The sequence below is a fragment of the Elephas maximus genome, chromosome 25, assembly GCF_024166365.1.
Source record: "Elephas maximus indicus isolate mEleMax1 chromosome 25, mEleMax1 primary haplotype, whole genome shotgun sequence".
Lineage (NCBI taxonomy): Eukaryota > Metazoa > Chordata > Mammalia > Proboscidea > Elephantidae > Elephas > Elephas maximus.
This window is the reverse complement of record NC_064843.1, coordinates 38,057,020-38,078,518: the sequence shown is the minus strand read 5'-3', so window position 1 is coordinate 38,078,518 and position 21,499 is coordinate 38,057,020. Positions and strand designations below refer to the sequence as shown.

General features: G+C 41.6%; 1 protein-coding gene across 1 annotated transcript in view; it reads right to left on the bottom strand.

Annotated features, from left to right (window-relative positions):
* Positions 1–754: 754 nt before the first annotated feature.
* DEFB116 (defensin beta 116) overlaps positions 755–21,499 on the bottom strand; it is a 46,198-nt gene continuing 25,453 nt past the window's right edge. Inside the window, exons 2-3 of the mRNA XM_049869140.1 lie at positions 5,452–5,537; positions 755–978 (exon numbers count right to left, since the gene is read on the bottom strand). Coding sequence (XP_049725097.1) covers positions 755–978; positions 5,452–5,537 — 310 coding nt within the window. The remainder of the gene's footprint in view (positions 979–5,451; positions 5,538–21,499) is intronic.

The following is a 21,499-nucleotide window of genomic DNA, read 5'->3' as shown; positions in this document are numbered from 1 at the left end:
AGTGCCAAGACTGTGACTCCGCTTTCCAACAACTCTCCTGTTAAGAAAAGGTTGTTTGTTTGTTTTATTGTGGTATGTATGTGTATATATATATGTATATACATATATATGTATACATTTGCCATTTTAACACTTTATATGTATAATTCAGTGGCATTAATTCTCTTCATTATGTTGTGCAACCCTCACCACTATCCATTTCCAAAGTTTTGCCCTAATTTGTCCCACAGATCCCACCTCCAATTCCATCCATCCATCCGTCTGGTTCTTGTTCTTCCTGAATACACCACTCCAAACCGAACAGGCTACGTTAGTCTTCTAGCTATTAAGGCAGCCCTGTTGTCCCTGTCCTGATCCTTCCGTCTTTACTCAGAGGACTCAGTGATCTCCCCTCCATGTTCACTGGATCACTTACACTCGATCCAGTTGTCACCTTCCTTCTGAAGCCTCCAGAAGGAATCACAACCCTCTTTGTGGTACCAAAGCAGAGCAGAAAGGCAATCTCCTCTTTCCCTTGGCACCCTTTACATCTACTGAGTTATTCCAGCATCCTATTTGCTTTCTTGACCAGTGCCCTGTTCTCTGTGGCTCTCCAGCTCCCAACCTAGCCTTCCCTCCATCCAACAATGACTGCTCATCAATGAAAGATACACACATGAAAAGGAATGCATTTTATGAGGAGGGGATTCCAGGGCAGGGGAGGAATTATTTGAGGAGGGGATGAAGCTGGTGATCTTCGAATTTCAGAAGAGCTTCAAGTGTTTGTGGCTGACAAGTCGGAGGTGGAGTTGCAATCCCCCCTCTCTTTGTTAGAATTGGCTATATTCACAGAAACTTTCAGGCAGCACTTTTTACCATTTTGGCACAGTAAGTACTGAATTTCATATTTTTTGCAGGTGTTTCTGCATGCGCCTTGATAAAGCTGGCACGGATTCCAAGGTTTTTGGTTCTTGTCATAATTGAATCCAAATAGGCCACCTGGGAAAGACATGACCATGGTTAGTTTCCATGCGGTAGTGTTAACAGGAATGGGAAAGCATGATTTAAAGAGGATAAGCCCTGAGAATATTAAAAGCACAGGACCTGGAATCGAAACCACCTGGATTCAAATCTGGGCTCTATCATTTACAAAGTTCCCAGGGTAGCACAGTTTGTGCTCAGCTAGTAACCAAAATGTGGTGGTTTGAATCCACCCAGTGGTGTCACAGAAAAAAGGCCTGGTGTCCTACTTCCTTAAGACTACAACTATTGAAAACCCTTTGGAGTATTTCTACTTTTACATACACAGGATTGCCATGAGTCGGAATCAACTCAACGGCAACGGGCACACACACACACACACGCACACACACCGTTTACAAGTTCTCCATCCTTAAGCATATTACTTCATCTCTCTGGCCTTCCATTGCCTCATCTCCACAATGGGCCTACTAACGAAGCCAACTTCTTAAGTTTTTTGTGAGGACTAAATGAGCATATACAGTGTGCTCAGAGTAGTGTCTGGCACATGGTAAGAAGTAATTACATATTAGGTGGTGGTGTTGATATGGCAGTCTTTTCCTGAGGGCTCCTGCGTCAAGAGCTGAGCACATATTGGGGATGTCTCCAAGTGCCTACAGAGTTGTGTCCCCACATACACAGGTCATTAGAGATGCCAGGATCTACTCTGAGACAGGGTACTCATATATCAGAGCCCATGTGCACGTGTACCTTTGTGCTTTGAAACATAAGAGCAAATATATTTCACACGTCTTCCTTTGTCCGTTGGCCGCACAGAAACAGGCATTGTACATACATGGGCTACACACTGGCATATACACAGGCACATATGCACAGCTTGCTTTGTTCACAGGTCCACATTCACACACAAATTGTGCCATGTTTGCATGTGCTCACTGTGCAAAACTCTGCCACATATTTTCCACATTTAGCTAAAGCCCATCTGTGAATATTGATAACCTTATCAGCCAGCCAGCTATGTGCATGTGTTTACAGGATCTTTGTCTAAAAACACCTCAGTGGCAAAGGTTCTCATACATAGTTTTCTATAAATACTAGTCAGCAGTAGTATTAGTTGCCCATTGGATCTTTCAAAAGACAAAGGACCCTTTGGAAAGAAAATAATACCAACAACACTACCATGTGCCCAGCATATCCTATGTACCAGGCATTTTATACACAACATCTCACTGAAGCCTCAAGAAAACCTACCATGATCTTCATTCATTAGATGAAGACACCGAAATTCAAAGACATACCCTGTTTTGTCCACATTCCCATAAATTGTACCTGACCAAACCAGGATTCAGTTTCTGGTCTATATGACATCAAGCCCATGCTCTTTCCTCTCTGGGTCACACTGCCTCTCTATGTAATAGGACTTCTAGGACAGGGTGGCATCTTCCTTTGTGAATTCTGCAAGCACGGGGTCTTCTACAGCTTCCAACAGATAGTCCAAATTCCTTAGCTTAGCATTGGGAGACCTTTTCAACAATCCACCCATTCCCTCATTCTACATCCATTTATCAGCATCCACTCTGTGCCAGACTAAGCATATAGAGGTCTCCAATGGGCACATTAATAAAATTAAAAGGAAGTTTTATTTTATTTCTTGCATGGAACAAAAGTAACACTTCACTAATTTTTTTGACCTGAGAAAGCAAAATTGTCCATGTTTAGGTGAGGTGGGAGGACAGGAGAAGAAAGGAAGAAGAAAAGCAAAGGCCTCCGCGGCAGACATCCCACAGCATTTGGGTCCTGGTGTATGTATGAACTGCCACAGACATCCAGAGGAGGCACTGAATTGCTGCTGCATCAGCCAGTCTGCTGGTTAACCAGAGGAAGGGGACCAAAAATGGCACCCAGCCAGACATCCTTCAGGATCATGGTACCAATGCGTTCCCCATCCCAATCCTCACCCTCATCGTGGGACCCATTCTCTTTCCTGGCACCATTCTGCTTAAAGGAGGAGGATGTCAGCAGGGGAGACCTCTCCTGAGTGACACCCATACTCTTCTGGCTAGCACTTGACCTTGAGGACTTGCCCTCTCCCAAACACCTTGGATGGAAGTTGGAGCACACAAGACCCCTTACTAGGGTGATGGATAAGAACATAGATACCAAGAATGAGGATCAGGCAGGCTATACTGCCTTTTTCTTACTCTCTTCACGTGGAGAGTAGGTCAACGCAACCCCAGGAGAATGCTCCCTACAACGGCTCATAAGAAGGTTTTGTCAAGGACATCTGTAGCTTCTCTCTCCTGCTCTGACCCTATATTGCCTTATTGCCCTGTGTTACAAATTCTAACACCCACATCAAATTAATGTCACCTTTGATAATTCCTCCACCTTCAAATCGAAATCAGAAGAGATCTTTTGAATCTCAGCACTGCCTCTCACCCTGTATACCATGTTGTATTTAAGCTCTCTGGACCTAGTCTTCCCCTCTGAGAAATGTGAATAGAGAGGTTTGCACTGAGGCAGAAAATCTCGTGTTTTATAGAGGGGGAGAATGTTAAGATTTTTCATACTTTGTTATAACTTGGAAATTTTAAAATACACTCACACCAAGTCTCCATTCTAGAGATTCTAATTCAGTAGGTCTAGGGAGAGCCCAGAGCAATGGAGTTTTGCAAAAGTTTCTTCCAAAATACTGATGGGTTCCTGCTTGAAGTGAGAACCACAGCCCTGCCTGACCTTCTCACATTCACCTATAGACCCTGCCCAGCTTATTTTCCCAATTGGAGGTATTTAAAGAGCAAATTAAAAGATAAAAAAATGAAGAAACAAAAGATATGTTCTATTTTCTCTCTAACTGCTCCATCCAGGGCTAAAATAAATGTGATACATTGTTTCTCTTCCACCTGTACACACAAAATATGATCCTTTCCCCAACTTCAAAGATTCTTCATACCCATATACTTATTAGACATAAATCACTTATCTGTTTATTAATGCAATAAACATTTACTAAAATGTACTCTGTACAAAGCACTCAGCTTAACACCAGGGATAGAAATATTTTTTTAAAATGTAGTCTTGGCTTTCAAACACATGTTTATATTTGGAGTGATGAAAGAAGAAAATAACTTTGATCATCCTAGTGGCAGAGTTTTCCAGAACAGTTCCTGGCCATAAATTTTGCCCAGTGAAAGTATTAAATAATTATTAAGGAAGCTACACTGTGTACAATTTTTGAAGCATAAAATGCTGACCTTTTTTTTTGTTCTTTCTTTTGGCAAATCTACAGTTTCTACTACTATTCCAACAGTGTTTACTGAGCATGGGGACAAGTCTTCCAAGTGAAGAGGATGAAAGAGGGTGAGAAATAGAGGGTAGAAGAATGGGAAATAGAAGGAAGATGGCGAAGAGAAAGAGGAGGGGAAGGAGAAAACATAGAAGAAGGAGGGGGGGAAATCCTAGACAGAATGACTCTGAACTCTCACTCCTAAGAAAGGAGAGACAACCTTGGTCCTCTACAAGGCTGGGGGTTGAGACTGCTCCCATGTCTGTCTGTAAATGCCAAGGTTTGAAGGAAGCCACTTGAGGACATTCAAGCCTCCTGACTTCATTAATCCTCACTGCAGTTACATTTATTGATCTTCATTCCCTGAATATCACACTCAAGAGACGTAAGAATTTGAAAACAATACTGGATATTTTTCATCCAGTGTTTATTCTCCCCATTCCAATAACTACAACCCTGATTGGATGGAAACGACCATATTACTCAAAATTAATCATCTCCAACCCTAGCCTAAGTCAACCAAACATCACCTCCATCTCCCAGCCTTACCTCTTCTGCTAACCACCGAAGCCTAATTTCAAAACATAACACAAACACAACACCGACCAAGCCACCTAATCTTAATTCACAGCGTCAATTCAAAATACAGCCTAACTACAAACCTCACTCTACGCCAGCTCCCAGTTCCCCCAATTCCATCTCCAGCTCCATTAAATAAAAAATACTATTCCCTCTCCAGACTACTTCATAATATTAGTACAGTCCAATTCTATAAACAGAATTGCTCATCCCTGCTCATTTTCTCAGTATCACTTTATCTCTAAGGTACACCTTCCTCACAACTCACTCTCCGTCCTTAAAATTAACCCTTGGTTCCTCCTACGACTCCTGACCATGGACCCAGTTTTTCACACCTAGCCCATCGACCAAACTCCCATTCCAATGGCAGCGCTACCTAAAATGCTTCATGCTCCTACTCTCCACTATTCCACCACCAAGAGCAGCAACCTCTTAAGTCTTTCTTGGCAGAGCAAAACCAGTGGAGATCTTGACATGAGATGAGCCTTGGAGATAACATCCACAACCTGAGACCATGAAAGATTTTAGGTGTTGCCTACTATATATAAGTAAGAGTCACCTCAGAGGTCGCCAAGATGCCAATACAATATGCAAGGCCCCAGAATTTTGAGAGAGGCCTGAGTTACCTGCCGTCTTATGAACCAGGATCAGAAGGATGGAAATGGTCATTAAATAGAACTTCATGACTGACAGGTCCCAAGAGAATGGAGGACTGTGTTTCAGGGGATGGAATAGAGATCACTGCAGCAGGGCAGTGTCCTGTCTTTATTGGTTTTGGAAATAGGCCAGAGTTCTGCTCAGTGAACTAAAAGGGATGGGACATGCCTGAGGTCAGCCAGAGAAAAGGGTAACATGTATTACATATCTCAATTGGGCATTCTATGTAAATATGGCAGAATTGTCAGCAACAGTCACGCCAAGGTGGCAAATTAGAGCCAATTGGCATTTTGTGTGACACAGATTTGAATCAATCAATCATTTAATCAATCAATGAGAAAACAAATGCATAACTATAAGAAATAAAGGATCATTTTTTGTATAATTGTCTTTACTCTCCTGACAGTATAACATCCCCCTCCATCAGTGGCAATTACTGTACGTCCAACCCTCTACTAGGCATCATGGATTAACAAAGAGATGGGAAGAAAAATTGAAAGGGAAGGAGGAAAAGACAGAAAGCAAAAATAAAGACAATTCACATCTAGGATATGCCACTGGCCTCACCCCTTTGGGAGCAAGGAAGAATGAATAAAACTAAAGATACAAGGGAAAGGTTAGTCCAAAGGACTTATGAACCACATCTACCATGGCCTCCACCAGACTGAGTCCCATACAACTAGGTGGTGCTAGGCTACCACCACTGACTGCTCTGACAGGAATCACAATAGAAGGTTCTGGACAGAGCTGGAGAAAAATGTAGAACAAAATTCTAACTCAAAAAGAAAGACCAGACTTGCTGATCTGGCAGAGACTGGAGAAACCCTAAGAGCATGGTCCCCGGACACCCTTTCAGCTCAGAAATGAAATCAATCCTGAGTTTCACCCTTCAGCTGAAGATTGGATGTGCCCATAAAACAAAACGGGACTAAAGGGGCACACCAGCCCAGGGGCAAGGACTAGAAGGCAGGGGGGAACAGGAAAGCTGGTAATAGGGAACCCAAGATTGAGAAGGGAGAGTGTTGACATGTCGTGGGGTTGTTAAGCAATGTCATAAAACAATATGTGTACTGTTTAATGAGAAGTTAGTTTGTTCTGTAAACCTTCATCTAAAGTACAGTTAAATAAATAAATAAATAAATAAAGGCAATTCATATCTACCATGAATCTGCCATGTGTCATTCTCTGTACTAAATATTACAGTACACATATGAATACTTGCTACAACCCTTAAAGTCACGTACCGTATTACCACTCTACAGATGAGGATAAGGAACTTTTAAAAAAATTGAAGTAATGTTCCTAGGTCATACATCTAATAAGGCATAGAGGCTTATGACTCTAATAACCCATATGTCTGACAGTATGTACTTTTGGGATTTTCATTCTTTCTGTGGATAGAGGGGCAGAGAATGAGATAAAGACATAATCAAAATGATAAAAATCAAAGACTAATCACTTTGTAAGAAAATAAATTCAGTCTGGGGAATTCAGTGCTTATCCTGTGAGCAACAGGAGAAGTAGGAGCTTTTGTTGTTGCTGTTGTTGTTGTTAGGTGCTGTCGAGTCGGTTCCGACTCATAGCGACCGTATGCACAACAGAACAAAACACTGCCTGGTCCTGTGCCATCCTCACAATCATTGCTATGCTTCAGCTCATCGTTGCAGCCACTGTGTCAATCCACCTCGTTGAGGGTCTTCCTCTTTTCCACTGACCCTGTACTTTGCCAAGCATGATGTCCTTCTGCAGGGACTGATCCCTACTGACAACATGTCCAAAGTATGTAAGACGCAGTCTCGCCATCGTTGCTTCTAAGGAGCATTCTGGTTGTACTTCTTCTAAGACAGATTTGTTCATTCTTTTGGCAGTCCATTGTATATTCAATACTCTTTGCCAAAACCACAATTCAAAGGCGTCAATTCTTCTTTGATCTTCCTTATTCATTGTCCAGCTTTCACATGCATATGATGTGATTGAAAATACCACGGCTTAGGTCAGGAGCACCTTAGTCTTCAAGGTGACATCTTTGCTCTTCAACGCTTTAAATGGGTCCTTTGCAGCAGATTTATCCAATGCAATGTGTCTTCTGGTTTCTTGACTGCTGCTTCCATGGCTGTTGATTGTGGATCCAAGTAAAATGAAACCCTTGACAACTTCAATCCTTTCTCCGTTTATCATTGGTCCAGTTGTGAGGATTTGTGTTTTCTTTATGTTGAGGTGCAATCCCTCCTTAAGACTGTGGTCTTTGATCTTCATTAGTAAGTGCTTCAAGTCCTCTTCTTCACTTTCAGCAAGGAAGGTAGTGTTATCTGCATAATGCAGGTTGTTAATGAGTCTTCCTCCAATCCTGATGCCCCGTTCTTCTTCATGTAGTCCAGCTTCTCGTATTATTTGCTCAGCATACAGATTGAATAGGTATGGTGAAAGAATACAACCCTGATGCAAACTTCCCTGACTTTAAACCAATCAGTATTCCCTTGTTCTGTCTGAACAACTGCCTCTTGATCTATGTAAAGCTGAAACTAAAGAAAATCAGAGCAAGTCCACAAGAGCCAGAATATGACATTGAGTATATCCCACCTGAATTTAGAGACCATCTGAAGAATAGATTTGACGCATTGAACACTAGTGACCGAAGACCAGACGAGTTGTGGAATGACATCAAGGACATCATCCATGAAGAAAGCAAGAGGTCACTGAAAAGACAGGAAAGAAAGAAAAGTCCAAGATGGATGTCAGAGGAGACTCTGAAACTTGCTCTTGAGTGTCAAGCAGCTAAAGCAAAAGGAAGAATTGATGAAGTAAAAGAACCAAACAGAAGATTTCAAAGGGCATCTCGAGAAGACAAAGTAAAGTACTATAATGACATGTGCAAAGAGCTGGAGATGGAAACCCAAAAGGGAAGAACACACTCAGTGTTTCTCAAGCTGAAAGAACTGAAGAAAAACTTCAAGCCCCGAGTTGCAATAGTGAAGGATTCTATGGAGAAAATATTAAATGACACAGGAAGCATCAAAGGAAGATGGAAGGAATACACAGAGTCATTATACCAAAAAGAATTAGTTGATGTTCAACCATATCAAGAGGTGGCATATGATCAGGAACCGAAGGTACTGAAGAAAGAAGTCCAAGCTGCTCTGAAGGCATTGGTGAAAAACAAGGCTCCAGGAATTGATGGAATATCAATTGAGATGTTTCAGCAAACAGATGCAGCGCGGGAGGCGCTCACTCATCTATGCCAAGAAATATGGAAGACAGCTTCCTGGTCAACTGACTGGAAGAGATCCATATTTATGCCTATTCCCAAGAAAGGTAATCCAACCAAATGTGGAAATTATAGAACAATATCGCATGCAAGCAAAATTTTGCTGAAGATCATTCCAAGCAGCTGCAGCAGTGTATCAACAGGGAACTGCCAGAAATTTAGGCTGGTTTCAGAAGAGGACATGGAATCAGGGATATCATTGCTGATGTCAGATGGATCCTGGCTGAAAGCAGAGAATACCAGAAGGATGTTTACCTGTGTTTTATTGACTATGCAAAGGCATTCGACTATGTGGATCATAACAAATTATGGATAACATTGAGAAGATTGGGAATTCCAGAGCACTTAATTGTGCTCATGAGGAACCATGAGGAGCTTTTAAAGGGAGTCATATTAGTTTTTAACTCCTGTGAAACATGTGGAAGCTGGATAGGCATGGCCCGGTCTTTTGGCTGAAGATATGAAAATGAGTGAAAAAGCTTTTTCAAAATGCTAGAAGAGGATTCCTCCATGTAGAAAATCTGAGCTTCCTCAGGGAACCTCCTATTGACTGGGTTTTTTGTCTTCTTCCCCTCCCCCCACCACCTGTGTGCATGAGCCATACTTTTTTCTTTCTTTTCTTGCCTTCTCATATTTTTATTGAAAACTGGACATTTTGGTTACTATAATGTGGTGACTCTGAAAATCAGACTCCTCTCCCTCTCCAGGTTTGTTGTTGTCACTGTTAGTTGTAATTTTTGTTTGTTTGTTTAGTTATTTTTCTGAACTAATTCTGTAAAGTCTCTACATTTGTCTTGTATGGTCACTGCTACAACAGAAATAAGACAAGTGAGTGGCTTTAACAACAAAAATTTATTTTCTCACAGTTCAGGAGGCTAGAAGTTCAAATTTAGGACACCAACTCTAGGGGAAGGCTTTCTGTTTCTGTCAACTCTGGAATGTCCTTATCTTTTCAGCTTCTGCTTCCTGGTTCCATTGCTCCTCCTTCGCTTGCTTGTTTAATCTCTTTTATATCTCAAAAGAGATTGACTCAGGACACACCCTATACTAATCCTGTCTCATTAACATAGTAAAGACAACCAATTTCCAAATGAGATTATAACCACAGACATGTTGTTAGGTGCCCTTGCATCAGTTTTGACTCATAGCCACCCCATGTACAACAGAGAGAAACGCTTCCTGGTCCTGCACAATCATTGTTATGTTGCAGCCACTGTGTCAGTCCGTCTCCTTGAGGGTCTTCCTCCTTTTTGCTGACCCTCTACTTTACCAAGCATGATGTTGTGTCATCTGCATATTGCAGGTTGTTAATGAGTCTTCCTCTAATCCTGATGCCACATTCTTCTTCATATAGCCCAGCTTCTTGGATTATTTGATCATCATACAGATTGAATAAGTATGGTGAGAGGATACAACCCTGACACACACCTTTCTTGACTTTAAACCACGAATTATCCCCTTGTTCTGTTCGAACGATGGCCTCTTGGTCTATGTACAGGTTCCTCATGAACATAATTAAGTGTTCTGGAATTCCCATTCTTTGCAATGTTATCCATAATTTGTTATGATCCACACAGTAGAACACATTTACATAGTCAATAAAACACAGGTAAACATCTTTCTGGTATTCTCTGCTTTCAGCCATCACCCACCTGACATCAGCAATGATACCAGAATATTTTCTAAAAGTGGACTGCCAGATCCTTCTTCCTAGCCTGTCTGAGTCTGGAAGCTCCACTGAAACCTGTTTGCCAAGGGTGACCCTGTTGGTATTTGAAATACTGGTGGCAAAGCCTCCACTATCACAGCAACACACAAGCCACCACAGTACAACAAACCGACAGACATGTGGTGGACCACAGGCGTAACAGTTAGGATTTACAGTGGGTATTGGGGGGGGGGGACACAATTTAATCCATAAATTTCACCCCTTGGTCCCCCAAAATTCATGATCATGTAACATTTAAAATGCCTTCACCCTATCACATCACCCCAAAAGTCTTAAATCAACTCCTAGTCCAAAATCTCATCTTCTGAATTATCTAAATCAAATACTGGTGAGACTTTAGGTGTATTCCACCCTGGAGCAAAATCCCTCTTTATCTGCGAACCCGTGAAATCTAGACTACAAGTTATCTGCTTCCAAAGTAGAACGGTGGAACAGGCACAAGGTAGGCATTTCCAGTACAGATGGGAGGAAATGGAAGAAAAGGAGGGATAAGAGGCACCTGTTGTTGTTGTTACTGTTAGGTGCCGTCGAGTCGGTTCTGACTCATAGCGACCCTATGCACAACAGAACGAAACACTGCCCCGTCCTGTGCCATCCTTACAATCGTTGTTATGCTTGAGCTCATTGTTGCAGCCACTGTGTCAATCCACCTCGTTGAGGGTCTTCCTCTTTTCCGCTGACCCTGTACTCTGCCAAGCATGATGTCCTTCTGCAGGGACCGATTCCTCCTGACAACATGTCCAAAGTATGTAAGACGCAGTCTCGCCATCCTTGCCTCTAAGGAGCATTCTGGCCGCACTTCTTCCAAGACAGATTTGTTCATTCTTTTGGCAGTCCGTGGTGTATTAAATATTCTTCGCCAACACCACAATTCGAAGGCGTCAACTCTTCTTCAGTCTTCCTTATTCATTGTCCAGCTTTCACATGCATATGATGTGATTGAAAATACCATGGCTTGGGTCAGGCGCACCTTAGTCTTTAAGGTGACATCTTTGCTCTTCAACACTTTGAAGAGGTCCTTTGCAGCAGATTTACCCAATGCAATGCATCTTTTGATTTCTTGACTGCTGCTTCCATGGTTGTTGATTGTGCATCCAAGTAAAATGAAATCCTCGACAACTTCAATCTTTTCTCCGTTTATCATGATGTTGCTCATTGGTCCAGTTGTGAAGATTTTTGTTTTCTTTATGTTGAGGTGTAATCCATACTGAAGGCTGTGGTCTTTGATCTTCATTAGTAAGTGCTTCAAGTCCTCTTCTTCACTTTCAGCAAGCAAGGTTGTGTCATCTGCATAATGCAGGTTGTTAATGAGTCTTCCTCCAATCCTGATGCCCCGTTCTTCTTCATATAGTTCAGCTTCTCGTATTATTTGCTCAGCATACAGATTAAATAGGTATGGTGAAAGGATACAACCCTGATGCACACCTTTCCTGACTTTAAACCAATCAGTATCCCCTTGATCTGTCCAAACAACTGCTTCTTGATCCATGTAAAGGTTCCTCATGAGCACAATTAAGTGTTCTGGAATTCCCATTCTTCGCAATGTTATCCATAATTTGTTATGATCCATACAGTCGAATGCCTTTGCATAGTCAATAAAACACAGGTAAACATCCTTCTGGTATTCTCTGCTTTCAGCCAGGATCCATCTGACATCAGCAATGATATCCCCGGTTCCACGTCCTCTTCTGAATCCAGCCTGAATTTCTGGCAGTTCCCTTTCGATATACTGCTGCAGCTGCTTTTTTAATGGTCTTCAGCACAATTTGGCCTGTGTGTGATATTAATGATATTGTTCTATAATTTCCACATTTGGTTGGATTACCTTTCTTGGGAATAGGCATAAATATGGATCTCTTCCAGTCAGTTGGCCAGGAAGCTGTCTTCCATATTTCTTGGCATAGATGAGTGAGCGCCTCCCGCGCTGCATCTGTTTGTTGAAACATCTCAATTGATATTCCATCAATTCCTGGAGCCTTGTTTTTCACCAATGCCTTCAGAGCAGCTTGGACTTCTTTCTTCAGTACCTTCGGTTCCTGATCATATGCCACCTCTTGAAATGGTTGAATATCGACTAATTCTTTTTATTATAATGGTATTCCTTCCATCTTCTTTTGATGCTTCCTGCATCGTTTAATATTTTCCCCATGGAATCCTTCACTATTGCAACTCAAGGCTTGAAGTTTTTCTTCAGTTCTTTCAGCTTGAGAAACACCGAGCGTGTTCTTCCCTTTTGGGTTTCCATCTCCAGCTCTTTGCACATGTCATTAGAATACTTTACTTTGTCTTCTCGAGATGCCCTTTGAAATCTTCTGTTCAGTTCTTTTACTTCATCAATTCTTCCTTTTGCTTTAGCTGCTCGACGCTCAAGAGCAAGTTTCAGAGTCTCCTCTGACATCCATCTTGGACTTTTCTTTCTTTCCTGTCTTTTCAGTGACCTCTTGCTTTCTTCATGGATGATGTCCTTGATGTCATTCCACAACTCGTCTGGTCTTCGGTCACTAGTGTTCAATGCGTCAAATCTATTCTTCAGATGGTCTCTAAATTCAGGTGGGATATACTCAATGTCATATTTTGGCTCTTGTGGACTTGCTCTGATTTCCTTCAGTTTCAGCTTGAACTTCCATATGAGCAATTGATGGCCTGTTCTGCAGTCGGCCCCTCGCGTTGCTCTGACTGATGATATTGAGCTTTCCTATCGTCTCTTTCCACAGATGTAGTCAATTTGATTTCTGTGTGTTCCATCTGGTGAGGTCCATGTGTATAAAAAAAAAAAAAAGTATAGTCACTGTTTATGTTGGTGAAAGAAGGTATTTGCAATGAAGAAGTCGTTGGTCTTGGAAAATTCTATCATTCGATCTCCAGCATTGTTTCTATCACCAAGGCCATATTTTCCAACTACTGATCCTTCTCCTTCGTTTCCAACTTTCACGTTCCAATCTCCAGTAATTATCAATGCATCTTGATTGCATGTTTGATCAATTTCAGACTGCAGCAACTGATAAAAATCTTCTATTTCTTCATCTTTGGCTCTAGTGGTTGGTCCGTAAATTTGAATAATAGTCGTATTAATTGGTCTTCCTTGTAGGCGTATGGATATTATCACTGACACTGTTGTACTTCAGGTTATATCTTGAAATGTTCTTTTTGACGATGAATGCAACACCATTCCTCTTTGAGTTGTCATTCCCAGCATAGTAGACTATATGACTGTCTGATTCAAAATGGCCAATACCAGTCCATCTCAGCTTACTAAATGCTTAGGATATCAGTGTTTATGTGTTCCATTTCATTTTTGACAATTTCCAATTTTCCTAGATTCATACTTCGTACATTCCAGGTGCCAATTATTAATGGATGTTTGCAGCTGTTTCTTCTCATTTTGAGTCGTGCCACGTCAGCAAATAAAGGTCCTGAAAGCTTTACTCCATCCACGTCATTAAGGTCAACTCTACTTTGAGGAGGCAGCTCTTCCCCAGTCATCTTTTGAGTGCCTTCCAACCTGGGGGGCTAAGAGGCACCTAGCAAGTCCAAAACCCAGCAGAAAAATTTACATTAGCTCTCAAGCCTAGAAAATAATCCTCTCTTCTCTGAGACCATATAGGTAATGGCCCTGCCCTCCAGACTCTGGGTGTTGACCATGCTTTCTAGATTCTGGGTGGAGGCCCTTCAACCCTGGGCTTTAGCTCCACCTTTCAGGCCCAACTGGACGGTAACTCTGCTCCCTAGGCTTTAGGCGGCCCCGTTCTCCTAGTCTATATGAATGGCAACTCACCTCCTCTGTCCCTTGGACATGGCAACCTTGCCCCCTCTGCTTTGGGCATAGGCCCCACCCGCCTGGCACACCTTAATAGCAGCCCCACACTCCGAAACCAAGTGAGAGAAGATCAGACTGTTTGAAACTTAAAAGGCTGTGCCCCTCCCCGTTTGAGGTTCAGGAAACCATGGTCTCACCCTTTTGAAACCCCAGAGGCCATGGCCCCACCCTTTGAGATGAAGGCAACTCTGCTTCTCATGCTCCTTCCGGCAGTTCTACTGATCTTCGAGCTGCTCCAAGGATGGTCCTTTTCTTTTCTTGAAGGACAACAGAGGTAGCTCCTTTGGCCTGTTTCCCTGCCTGTAGACTTTCAAGAGGCAGACAGTGTTCTCTCCTTTCGTTCTTTATCTGTTACCTTCAGTCTAACCTGATGGGTTTTCTGCTGTGGTGGTTGGTTATACCCATCAGTCACAAGCTTAATCTCTTTAACGAGTTTATGTAGCCACATCCTTGGTGATAATTCTAGAACATGTGTCCTTAATTTCTACAACAGAATTTTCCAAATTTTACATTCTGTTTTCATTTTGCAGAGTTCATTTTTAAGTCCATCTCTTTCCTCTCACATTTTACTGTAAGTGGCAAGAAGAAACCATGTGGTTCCTTTAAAATGTGACTTAGAAATCTCCTCAGCTAAATATCCAATTCATCACTTACAAGTTCTACCTTCCACCAAACATTTGAACATAATGCAGACAAGTACTTTGCCACTGCATGGAAAGCATTGCCCTTCCTCCATTTACCAATCGCATGTTCATCATTTTCTTTTAAAGCCTTCCCAGAAACACATTTAACGTCCACATTTCTAGCAACATTCTGTTACTGGCATCGTATGTATTCTCTGAGATGATAGAAACTTTCTCTATAACTCTCCTCACTTCTTTCTGAGCCCTCACCAGAATTGCCTTTAATGCCCATAATTCTACGAACAGTCTCTTCAGTGCAATTTAGGCTTTTACTATTAAGCACCTTAAAACTCTTCCAGCCTCTACCCATTACCCAACTCCAAAACTGCTTCCACATTTTAGGTATCTGTTAGAGCAGCACCCCACTCTTCCGGTACTAAATTCTGTCTTAGTTATCTAGTGCTGCTATAACAGAAATACCACAAATGTATGGGTTTAACAAACAGAAATTTATTTTCTCACAGTTTAGGAGGCTCGAAGTTTGAATTCAGGACAGTAACTCTAGGGGAACTCTGTCTCTCTCTGTCAGCTCTGGAGGAAGGTCTTTGTCTCTTTAGCTTCTGCTTCCTGGTTCCTTGGAGAGCTTCATGTGTCCTGGCATCTATCTTACCCCACCTCTGCTCACTCACTTGCTTGTGTAATCTGTTTATATCTCAAAAAAGATTGACTCAAAACATACCCTATGCTAATCCGATCTCATTAACATAACAAAGACAAGTCATTCCCAAATGGGATTATAACCACAGGCATAGAGGTTAGGATTTACAACATATATTTTTGGGAGACACAGTTCAATCCATAACAGTCACTGAAGTCTGTACTTGAATAGCTTGGTGGTTAGCTAATGATTAGGCAGAGATTTCATTAAGCACCTGGAACCAATAAATCTCCTAGTCTTTGCTGAGGGGCTGTGTGTGTGTGCTGGAGAATGCCTTCATCACTCAGCCAACTGCTTTACATCACTGTATTAGCCTTCACTTCTTGCTCACTTGACCTCATGGTCAGCCAGAGGTTAGAGCTTAGGGCCTTCTTGGGCCTTTCCTGAATATGCATACAGCCCTACAACTGTATATTGCCTTTTAGAGTCCCAGTAATACATTAGATTTTCAAAGCTCCTATGTACATCTCAAGGAGCCCTGGTGGTGCAGTGGTTAAAGCGCTCGGCTGCAAACCAGAATTTTGGCAGTTCGAACCCACCAGCTGCTCTGTGGGAGAAAGATGTGACAGTCTGCTTCCGTAAAGATTTTTTTTTTTTTTACAGCCTTGGAAATCCCATGTGGTCACTATGAGTGGGAATTGACTCGTCGGCAGTGGGTTGTAGTTTTGCGGACTTCTCATTCTTCGGTTTTTTCTTTTAAGCATTTTTGTTAGTCTATTGCTTGCTCTGTTACCCATCATCTCAGGCAGTCATGATGTTAATAAGCATTCAACAAAAGCCCCTAGGAGAGAGGCTTTTGACACTCGGGGAGTTTGAGAGAGGTCAAATAAAGACAAGTCTTTGTCATGTCATCCAGGGAACCATCAGACAGGTCAAATAGTGGCTCTTTGGGAATAAAGCTTTGAAAAAGTTCCAGCTCTGTTCCACTCCATCTGGAATGCAAATTGTGATTTTCAAGACCACTACTAGGCTGGGGAGGAAGGGATGAGCCAAGGGTAAGTTAAGGTGTCAATAAACTTGCTGTTCTTACAGAAATTCAACTGTTTTTCTTTATTAAATACTCCCTGGGTTGCTGCAAACCTTGTTAATTTCCAGAGTTCTAGAAAAGTTAATTTTGATAACTTTTGCCAGTTTTTTTTTTTCATCGCTTTTATGAAGGGGTGAATTTTCGGACGTCCCTTGCCATTTTCACTGACATCACCTGAAAGTACCCTTGACCTAATCAGATAAATAGGCTACATAAACCCCTCCCTTTGGCCTTCAGTTGTCTCCACTTTTGTGGCAGCATTGGTGCTGGAAATTCAAGCGCAAGCAAAGGAAAATGTTGTTGGACAGCAAGCCCAGACAGTGTCCCAGATATGGGGGCGGCGATAAAGTTTTCAGGGAATATGAAGGAAAATAAAGAAGACAAAAAGAAATTCAAATTTTCAAAGGGAACAAACCTTTCTCTGGGGTCACCGACAAATAATCCCCTTTGTCATCGAGTCGATTTCGATTCACAGCAACCTTAAAGGACAGAGTAGAGCTGCCCCATAGGGTTTCCAAGGACGGTCTGGTGGATTCAAACTGCTGACCTTTTGATTAGCAACTATAGCTCTTAACCACTACGCCAACAAAAGATGGGGAAATGGAAAGCCAAGCCAGGATTATTGGAAAAAGGAATGCCAGATGGGACTGACGAAGATGCAAGAGATGCAACCTAATTCCGAAGGCTTGGCACCTCGCCCAGAATATTTTCTTCTAGGAAATCAGACAAGAAATAATTGGCAAATGGTTCCAACTAATGAGCAACATGGACATAGCTGGGGAACTCCAAGCTAGAAATGGGAAAACTTTATGTGCCTGTTTCTTTTCTCTGTGTTAATCTTTCCCCACTGTTTCTTGTGGGTACAGGAGCCACATATTCTCCAGTTTCTACTGACCTTCATCATTTTAATCTCTGGACAACTTTCTACCTGTCCCTTCTCCTCCAAGATTTTCATGTGAATTTCTCCTTTTTTGAGAAACACAACAGTCTCTGGTCTCCTGACACACCTTTCAACCTGTTTGGAAGGGACTTGCTATGAAACTAAGGACTACCTTGTTTTGTACTCCTGATGGAGTGTGTTTGGAGCTCCTGGGGCAGCTGTGCTGATAATATGTGCATTCTGAAACAGAAGGGGGATGAGGGAAAGTGGCAGTCTCACCAGGTGCTGGAAAATACCCCAAATTACAGGAAATATATGGTACAGTGGTTAAGAGCTATGGCTGCTAACCAAAAGTTGTTGGCAGTTCAAATCCACCAGCCTCTCTGTGGAAACCCTGTGGAGCAGTTCTACTCTGTCATATAGGGTCACTATGAGTCGGAATCCACTCGATAGCAACAAGTTTGGTTTGGTTTCGGTTATAACTTTGAGAAACCATCCCACCTTCTCTGTCATGAGAATATGGGAGCTGTTAGTGGTGTGTTTACTCAAAAATTAGGCCCTGATTTTAGACCTATTGCTTAATTTTCTGTGTTTTTGGATTCTTTTGCTCCTTATTACCCTGCAGTCTTCTTGGCAAGTGGAACAAAGGAACCATACCCTAAAGAATTCTTTGGCTGAGTTATAGCAATCCACTGGCTTAGGATAGTCCAGAACTTCATAGTTGTTCTATTAAAAATAAGGTCAACTACTTCTAGCAAGCATGGCATTTCTCCCCTGAGTTAATGTTTGGAAGCTCTGAGTTTAAGGTTTAAGACTAGCCCCTTACTTGATACGATGGAAAACACTAAGGATCGGCTATACTTGTTTCCGTAGGCTCAATACGCCATCGTGCGGCCAGATGCTGGAAAAATCCCCCCGAGGAGGTACGTCATTGATAAAGACAAAATCCGCATCGAAGTAATCCGATGGCAGGCTGAACTGTCACCTTGCTGGGAAGAACCCTATCAGGTGTTGCTGATGACTCACACCATTATCTCAGTGAGGGAGAAACCCAGCTTGATACGTGCTTCACACTAAGACTGGCATCTATGACTGAACGGGCTGTAACTGCCATTAAGGACCTTAAGGTTAGATTCTCTAGACAGTAACTTGCAATAATACGCAAGCTAAAGGAAAAAAAGATTCTCTAACGGGCTAAAGGAAAAAAAGGCAGAATATTGTTACTTTCTTTTTAGTTATCCTGGCCATTATAATTTTAATAATTTATTTCATATCATTTGATCATGGAGCTTATAGTATTAGTCCTCCTTCTTTTAAAAATGAGTGCCTTAACCTCATGGAATTTCAAATCAACTGCAAGTTGTCCTGAATATGAAGTAAAGACTCAAGAAACCTCTTCCTCTGTCTATATGCTTCAGAGTCACTGACTGGGTGATTTAAATTTAGAGTGAATGAAAATTTCAAATCTTCCCACAGACTGATATCAATATTACCTGAAAACTAAATGACACATCTTAAATATCACCACCCATTGTGTTACTGACTATACTGATTGGGAGAAATAATTAAGCAATCTAGCAGAGTACAATTATACACAAGTTATGTTCCACAGGACTCTAACCGTTCTCTATCTTTTACAGCCATTGGAGTCTGGTTTAAGAAAACTGAAGATGGATGTGAAAATGAGGAAAAAATACCCCAGCCCAAATGGTGGGATTGGTTTCTCCCAAAAGGCTCAAAATATATCCTCCCATAAGCGTGAGCCTGCCCCATTTGTTGTCGTTGCTGGGTGCCATTGAGTTGATTCGGACTCATGGAGACCTCATGGAGACCCCACGTTACAGAACAGAACTGCTCCATAGGGTTTCTCGGCTATAATCTTTACAGAAGCAGATTGTGAGGTCTTTCTCCTTCTCCCACTGAGCTGCTAGGTGGGTTTAAACCACCAACCTTTCAGTTAACAGCTGAGCGCTTATCATTGTACCACCAAGGGCTCCTTCTACTCTGTTTAGAACCTAGCCATCTATAATCCCCATACTTAAGGTCCCCTGGGATAATTAAATGGACTATATCTCCTAGTATTACTGCTGCCAACGTGAGTCAATTCAATACTCGCACACAATGGACTTTATTGTTACAGAAATTTTTTACAGAGGAAACAAAGGGAGCCATGATCAAACTAAAAGAGGCTTATTAAATATAATGTTAGGAGGAATTAGAATGGGGACTGGAATTGCAAATTCTTATGATACAGAAATACTGACAAAAAACTTAGTGTCTTGGGGCAATTGCAGAAACATGTAACTCAGAGGCAAACGGCATTGAATCATAATCTAGTACAGGATTTAGCAGTGTGAGTGAAATTGACATTAAATTGGTGAAGAATTTGGAATTGGACAGCTGGGAATGAAATTCTGCTGTGACAAAATACAGCTAAAGAATTGTCATGAGCCTTCACTTGTATAACCACAAAACCATGAGCTACCCAAATATCGGTGGTAGATTTTCATGCAAGAGACCTGGGTTCGATTCCTGGCCAGTGCACCTCCTGCATAGCCACCACTCATCTGCCAGTGAGCCCTTACGTGTTGCTGTGATGCTGAATGGGTTTCAGTAGAGCTTCCAGACTCAGGCAAACTAGGAAGAAAAACCTGTCTACTTCCAAAAACCGTCAGATGAAAACCCTGTGAATTGGGACAGTCTGATGTGCAACCGATCATGGGGATGGCATAGGACCAGACAGTTGTGCACGGGGTTGCCGTAAGTCGGGATCAGCTCAACAGTAGCTAAAAACAACAATGCTGAACCACAGGATGGTATCTACTTATGTAAACAATTAGGTATTGGGCGTGGTACTGTCTATGGAGGGATTAAAGGATTATACCAAAAAAAGTTGATCATATCATGGATATGAAAGCTGAAAGTTGGTATTTGCAGATTGAAACTATTGAAAATTGAACCAATATACTTTATATTATTTATATTTATGTTAATTCATGTTACTTGTAAAGGGTGAACATTTTCTCTTATGCCAATATGGAACAATATTTTAGATGAGTGCCTGTCATTCAAGGAGACTGGCACATAGACAGGTACAGTAATTCAATCAATATATTGATATTGACAGGTGTGAGAAAATGGTCAGGTGAATGGATTTGTCCCCAAGATTTGGAATAAACTGAACCCAATTCCTCAAAATTTAATAGTTTTATATATACCCTCCAACAAAGTATTCTTTATAAACAAACTTTAATAACAGATAATAAAAGATGTGTGTGTCTTATATTGGAAACATTACTTGGAAATATAGGACTATTTCTTTTGGCACTGATTTGGCCTATAAGAATAATATAACTTACAGAATTGATGGCTATTCACAGGAAATATGTTGAGCCATGCAAGAAAATTTTCAAATCAAAGCTTATGCTGAAAAACAAAAACCAAACCTGTTGCTGTAAAGTTGATTCCTACTTATAGTGATCCTATAAGACAGAGTAGAACCACCCCATAGGGTTTCCAGGGAGCGACTGGTGGATTCCAACTACCGACCTTTTGGTTAGCAGCTGAGCTCTTAACCACTGTGCCACCAGGGCTCCAAGCTTGCACATTTAAGCTCCAAATTGATTATATGTTAGTTATCACTTGGGAAAAGACAAAAAGGAAAGTTGAAAAATAACTCCCAAATTGTAAAGCATTTAGAAAAACAAGTGCTAAAGCTGATGATCAACAATTGGTAAAATTGTTCTATGCTAAAGGAGAATTCTTACGCATAGCTCATCACAAATTTGCTTTTGACTCAAAGGCAGTGGGTTTTTTTGTACACCACTGACACAATATTTTCAAAGGCTATTCACCTGATACTTGCCGATAGATACTTCTGAGTCAAGGCCCCAACTCTGCAATCCCAGAGATCATATAACAGAGTCAAAGACCCATCTGTGGTGCTTTTCACACCCTC